General features: G+C 44.1%; 1 protein-coding gene across 7 annotated transcripts in view; it reads left to right on the forward strand.

Moving 5' to 3' along the window:
- Positions 1-987, forward strand: part of SLC39A14 (solute carrier family 39 member 14) — a 55,760-nt gene extending 54,773 nt beyond the window's left edge. For all 7 annotated transcript variants that reach the window (XM_017549701.2, XM_017549700.2, XM_017549703.2 and 4 more), the window contains one exon: positions 562-987. In XM_017549701.2, the coding sequence (XP_017405190.1) occupies positions 562-708 (147 nt within the window). In that variant the 3' untranslated portion in view covers positions 709-987. The remainder of the gene's footprint in view (positions 1-561) is intronic.
- Positions 988-7,146: the final 6,159 nt, after the last annotated feature.

The following is a 7,146-nucleotide window of genomic DNA, read 5'->3' on the forward strand; positions in this document are numbered from 1 at the left end:
TAGAATAAAAAGTTTATTTTTTTAATCAGAGTACATTTATTTTTAGCCAACCTCTAAACCCATCCAAAGCCATATACCTATTGAATACTTTGTTTTGCCTACATTGTTGTAAAAACATGGTACCTACTATTGTTAATTTTCTTTTTTTTTTAATTATGTTTTTGTTTTTGAGATGGAGGCTTGCTGTTGTCCAGGAGGGGGTTCAGTGGTGGGATCTCCACTCACTGTGTGCCGGGTTCAAGCTATTCTCCTACCTCAGCCTCCCAAGTAGTTGGAATTACAGGCACCCACCACCATGCCTGGCTAATTTTTTTGTATTTCAGTAGAGACAGGGTTTTGCCATATTGGTCAGGTTGGTCTCGAACTCCTGACCTCAGGTGATCCACCCGCCTCAGATCCATCTCAGCCTCCCAAAGTGCTGGGATTAGTGCGCCACTGCTCCTGGTCCTGTTGATTTTCTTTGTCAAACCAACCTGATCTATATCTCCATCACTGAATTGCCCTGGACTTACAAGATTAAGGAAGGAATTGCAGCTATATTTTTTCTCGCTTCTTTCTCAGTTCCCTGAGATGAATGAGGTCTGCCAAGAGGATGAAAGGAAGGGCAGCATCTTGATTCCCTTTGTCATCCAGAACCTGGGCCTCTTGACTGGATTCACCATCATGTTGGTCCTCACCATGTATTCAGGACAGATCCAGATTGGGTAGGGCCCTGCCAAGAGCCTGTGGGACCGGAAGTCGGGCCCTGGGCTGCCCGATCCCCAGCCCGAGGACTCAGCGTCCCAAAAGCACCACAGAAGAGGCCGTTCCATTTGAAACTGACACAGACTGTATTCCTGCATTCAAATGTCAGCCGTCTGTAAATGCTCGATCCTAGGAATAAGCTGCCCTGGTAACCAGCCTCTAGCTAGTGCCTCTTGCCCTCTCCTCACCTCCTTTTCTCTCAGTGACTCTGGAACCTGAATGCAGCTTGTAAGACAAGCCTGACTTTTTTCTCTTATTACCTAGGCCTCCTTCTCTTGGAACCAGTGCTTAAAGGGTTTGAATCCTTTACCCAACAATGCAGAAATAGAGCTGGTGGTTATAACTTGGCTAGAAATATCAAGAGGTGAATCCATAGCGTGGGGCCATGACTCTAGCTGGGCGCCCTGGACCTCCAGCTGGCCAACAGAAAGAAGAGACAGGAGACAGGAAGCCTTCCCATTTTTTCAAAATCTGTTTAATTGTCTATTACTTCTCTCAAAGAGAACCTGAAGTCAGAACAGATGAGCAGGGTGTGGGGCGAGGCAGGGTTCATCCTGAGAGGGAGAGGAAGTCGAACCACTCCTATGTGTCTGGTCAGGATGGTCACTTGTTCCTACTGAGATGCTGGGTTTGGTTTTGTTTTTTGTTTTTGTTCTTTGAGACAGTGTTGCTCTGTCACCCAGGCTGGTGTGCAGTGGCTCGATCTCAGCCCACTGCAACCTCTGCCTCCCGTCTTCAAGTGATTCTTCTGCCTCAGCCTCCCAAGTAGCTGGGATTATAGGCGTGAGCCACTCTGCCTGGCTAGTTTTTATATTTTTAGTAGAGAGGGGGTTTCGCCATGTTGGCCAGGTTGGTCTTGAACGCATGACCTCAGATGATCCACCTCCCAAACTCATGATCTCAAACTCATGTTCTCAAACTCATGACCTCAGATGATCCACCCGCCTCGGCCTCCCAGAGTGCTAGGATTACAGGCGTGAGCCACCGTGCCTGGCTGGGTATTGATTTTGTAACAGCACCTGGTGTTTCATGGCTGTCAGGTGAGCTAACGTGGAGGTGTGGCTGCCTGGACCTCTTTCAGATGAACACTGATAGAACAGAGGGTCAGGCTGTTTGCAAAAAAACAGTTGGTTTGGCTATGATTCTCACCTCCTCTTCCCCACTGCCATCTTCTACGAGACTTGGTAGCTGCCTCCCTAGAAGCACATTTGAGACCTTGTGTTAGAGGGGAGACTGCACAATGAGCTATCCTCCCATTGAGATGTCTGCAGAGTGGCAAGCTGACTTGCAGAAGTGGGGTGCCGTTTATGCTGTACGTAGACAGGGGTAATCAGAAATGGAATCAGTGCAGGCAAAATTTAGGATTTGCTGCTTCCATAAATCAAAGCATGACTAACAGGGGTCTCTGAAATGTAAGGTCACAGACTTCACTTAGGGCATCACAGATGTTTGCAGAATGGCGGGCCTAATGATTATGTTGCACATGGCTTTTTAATGACCTGTCTAGGTTACTGTTTCCTTGCAAAAAAAAAAAAAAAAAAAAAAAAAAAAAAAAAAAAAAAAAAAAAAAAAAAAAAAAAAAAAAAAAAAAAAAGTCAAATCCTGTATTGAATTGAATATGAATTGATCTAACTCTCTTCAGAAAATGGCTGCAGACACTTGTCTGCAAGACTGTAGGCCAGCCTCTGGCACTGTGGAGCCCTCACCTCCGAGCTCTGGCTTCAAGGGGAGCTCATTTCCAGGTTCACTAGGTGAATTGATTTATTATTATCATATTGATAATGTGAGATTCTTCAGCCACTTTGGGGAGCCTGTCTCTCCAGAAGCCTTTCTTAGTGGTGCCCGCAGTTGCAGCTCAGGGGCCGTGTTTGCAAACTGATTCACGTGCATGGCCGGCAGGAGCACTGGTTCATTACCAATGCCTGAGTTTTTCTCTTCTCACGTAGAAAAGCTGTCCACTCAGTAATCACAAGCAGCATCGATTTGGTTTTCTCTTCTTGGGAGACATCTCTCACACCAGGAATATTCTTGAAAAGAGCATGAGCAGGAAAACTGCTGATGATACTTTTTAAGTTTTTTTCTTATCTCGCCTGTTGGCTTCAATACATTTGAGAATATGCTGAAGAAGGAAAATTTCAGTGATGGAGATTCTAGATTAAATATCAGGACTGACTCCTGGTAGGGTTATGGTCCAGTTTTACCAAAGAACCAATTCCTTGAATGTTGGAATCTAACTTTTTATATTGTCACTATTATTGTTGTTGTTTTAAAACGGTTCTTGTCTTTTCTGTTTTATTTTTCTCAAACTGCTTTCGGGAGCTAGCAGAAAATAACTCAAAAGTGTAAGACTCTGGAAGATTTTGCTTTTACCTAAGTTGCATTGATGTATTCAATTTATAATTTTAGCATTCCCAATAGACCCCGCCATTCCTTAAACATAATTCCCTTTGTCTTGGGGTAGAATACTAAGTTAGAGTTAGTGGATTTCTAGTTTAGAAGAGGAGCTCAAAGCTATATGAAATAGGTTGCTTTCCCTGTCTGTGCGCACCTGTATTACCTAAAGAAACTTCCTTTCATAGACAGCTGCCTCAAAGGGAATCCCCTTTAAATTGTAATTGGCGCAGAAGTCAGTCCTAGTTGGAGCTTAGGAGAGGTGGAGACGCTCACATCGTCGGACTTGAGTTGCCACTGATTGTGGCATCCGCTTTGCCTCATGAGTCAAAAATGTGGCAATTTCTTTTGCTTTTTAGGGGTTGAATTTGCTGTTTTAAGTATTTGTACAGAGTAGAAGTCTAAGGAGTAGCGAGTCGTTGGGAGGACTTTTTCACCCAGATGCACCAGCTCCTATTAAGAAATTAGCAAGGAAAGTGCCTGTCAGATGCAGGAACGGTGAGGCAGGGACAGGAGTTCTGCTTCTGCTCCCCTCACCACTGGCACGCAGTTTGCCCCGTCTTTGCCCCCAAAGGTATTTTGTGTCTAGTGTCAAATTGGAGCTGTGCTTCATTGGTCCTTAACCTTGGGTTTTAAAAAGAAGGCTTCTCTGTTTGGGTAGCGTAAGAACTGATTATCAACTGATTATAGTAAGTCTTCTTCCAAACAGATGGTAACATGTGGAGCATCTGCTTTATAAATAGTTGTCTGATTTTTGCAAGAGAGGTTAGGATTTTATTGTTCATATTTCCCTTTACAGTTCTGCAATTCCATCACAGTATTTTTTTAAACAACTCAGGTGTTATGAGAAGAAATTAGAAAATAAAATTAACTTATGTGGACTGTAAATGTTTTATTTGTAAGATTCTATAAATAAAGCTATATTCTGTAATTGTTGAGTGCCTCGTGTGATCATTTGCAATAAACGTGAATGTAATGAAGGCTGTTGAACACAAGGTGGCGATGGTGTCTCACTGACATACAAAGTTTTGTTTTACCAGGTCTGGTTTAGCATTTGACTGGGATTTAGAAGGAATCTTGTTTGTGTGTTTATTTGTTTGTGACAGAGTTTTGCTCTTGTCACCCAGGCTGGAGTGCATTGGTGCAATCTCGGCTCACTGCAACCTCTGACTCCCAGGTTCAAGCAATTCTCCTGTGTAGGTGGGATTACAGGCGCCTGCCACCACGCCTGGGTAAATTTTGTATTTTTAGTAGAAATGGGGTTTCACCATGTTGTCCAGGCTGGTCTCAAAACTCCTGAGCACAGGTGATCCACCCACCTCAGCCTCCCAAGTAGCTGGGACTACAGGCATGCGAAGCCATGCCCAGCTAATTTTTTAATTTTTAGTAGAGACGGGGTTGTGCCTTGTTGGCCAGGATGGTCTTGGAACTCCCAACCTCAGGTGATTAGCCTGCCTCTCAAAATGCTGGGATTATAGGTAAGAGCCACCATGCCGAGCCTATGCTCACTTTAAAACTAATTGGTTTCGGCCGGGCGTGGTGGCTCAAGCCTGTAATCCCAGCACTTTGGGAGGCCGAGGTGGGTGGATCACGAGGTCAAGAGATCGAGACCATCCTGGTCAACATGGTGAAACCCCGTCTCTACTAAAAATACAAAAAAAATTGGCTGGGCATGGTGGTGCGTGCCTGTAATCCCAGCTACCCAGGAGGCTGAGGCAGGAGAATTGCCTGAACCCAGGAGACGGAGGTTGCGGTGAGCCGAGATCGCGCCATTGCACTCCAGCCTGGGTAACAAGAGCGAAACTCCGTCTCAAAAAACAAACAAACAAACAAACAAACAAAAAAAAAACTAATTGGTTTCTCTCTCTCTAGATAACACCTATATCTATCTAGTTTTATATATATCTACAGAAAGAGTAGGCTTGAACTCTCAGGCTCAATCAATCCTCCCGCCTTAACCTTTTGAGCAGCTGAAACTAGAGGTGCACACCACCATGCCTGACTAATTTTTTATTTATTTATTTTTTTTTAATAGAAACATCTTGCTATTGCCCAAGCTGGCCTTAAACTCTTGGCTTCCCAAAGTGCTGGGATTATAGGCGGGAATCACCGAGCCTGGCCAAAAATGATTAGTTTCTCTTTACCCCGTTGCATGATTTAAAAAAAAATTGCAGTGTTTCCAAGAAGACTTTTCTATCACGCTGTTTTCTCATATATAAACTTGAAGCTTGCTACGTGTGCTTAGTTCGTTGAAGCCACATCTCTGTCTTACAGGGAGAAGGTCCTCTGTCAATGAGACTTAAAATCCTAAAGCTGTTTTCTTTCCAGTTTAGTTGTAGGGTCGGGGATCTGTTCTTCTTCAACAACAGAAATGAGCAGTAAGATTTAAAAAAAAAAAAGTTGGTTCAATTTTATGACTACCACAATTAGAGATTTCCAAATGCCTGATAGTCCTTCCTTTGTTAAAACAAGAATAATAGGCCAGACGCAGTGGCTCAAGCCTGTAATCCCAGCGCTTTGGGAGGCCGAGGTGGGCGGATCACTTGAGGTAAGGAGATTGAGACCAGCCTGACCACATGGTGAAACCCCGCCTCTAACTAGAAATACAAATATTAGCTGGGTGTAGTGGTGCATGCCTGTAATCCCAGCTACTCAGGAGGTTGAGGCACGAGAATCGCTTGAACCCAGGAGGCAGAGGTTGCAGTGAGCTGAGATGGCGCCATTGCACTCCAGCCAGGCGACAGCTGAGGCTTCATCTCAAAAAACAACAAAAAAACAAGAACAGTATATGAAATGGCTCATGTTGGTCTTTTAATTTGCATTACTTCACCACTCCTCCGTTTGCCGTTCGAAATGACATCCACTCTGCCCTTTAGCTCCGGACACCTCGATGTCCTCTTCTGCGCAGTCCCTCCTGCCTTCCCAGGTGTCTGTCTCTGCGTACCTCACTTACAGGACTTGCATTGTAACTGCTGTTCTTTGCGTGCCAATTTCCTTCTGGGTGGAGGCTGTAACTGATTTCTTTTTGTGACGTCAGCACTGATCACATGGAAGGAATGAATGAAAAGACTCAATGAGCCGCATACAGTGACTCATGCCTGTAATCCCAGCACTTTGGGAGACTAAGGCAGGTGGATCACTTGAGATCAGGAGTTCGAGGCCAACCTGGCCAACATGGTGAAACCCCATCCCTACTAAAAATACAAAAATTAACTGGGCATGATGGTCAGCGCCTGTAATCCCAGATACTCGAGAGGCTGAGGCAGGAGAATCGCCTGAACCCAGGAGGCAGAGGTTGCAGTGAGCAGAGATTGCGCTATTGCACTCCAGCCTGGGCAACAGAGCAAGACTCCATCTCAAAAAAAAAGAGGAGACTAAATGAAATGCCTTTAAATTCTGTGTTGGTGGAAATATTCCTTTTCCATGGCAAGCAGTTTTTGTTGTATCTTCCTGTCATTGGTCATGGTTTCGCTTATGCTTCATTACTCGGTCCACCTTTATTTAGAAACTTAAGTTGAGAGAGGTGTACTTGTGGCCCGCATGGAACAGAGCTAAGCAAAGTAAACAGACCATTAAGTAGATTAAAACCTTGACCTTAGCCATCTCCTGGTAATACTCTTAATCAGCTAAGCCATCCAGGACATTTTTGGTGGAAGGTGAAATAACTGAAATTCAAAAACTGCTATTATGAGTGTTCTCTCCTCTTTTGTTCCTTCTGTGCACTGTACCATTCAGTGATGATGCTTGGATCGGATTTGGACAAAACCCATTTCAAGAAATAACAAACACACTAAATCTGCACATGGTGTTTTTGATGTGTGGAAAAACAAAATGCCCATCTATTTGAAAGATTTTGTACTCCTCATGATCTAGGGTGAAATACCTAGACTTCTGAAGAGTGACAGGTTCAAATCCCAGGAGGAGTGAATCCCTTTCATGCTCTGGAATAAACTGAATTACATTTCATTTGTCATTGGTGGCTTTCAGCTGACTTTTTTTTTTTTTTTTTTT

The sequence above is a fragment of the Cebus imitator genome, unplaced genomic scaffold (genome assembly GCF_001604975.1).
Source record: "Cebus imitator isolate Cc_AM_T3 unplaced genomic scaffold, Cebus_imitator-1.0 Scaffold221, whole genome shotgun sequence".
In the NCBI taxonomy this organism is placed as follows: domain Eukaryota; kingdom Metazoa; phylum Chordata; class Mammalia; order Primates; family Cebidae; genus Cebus; species Cebus imitator.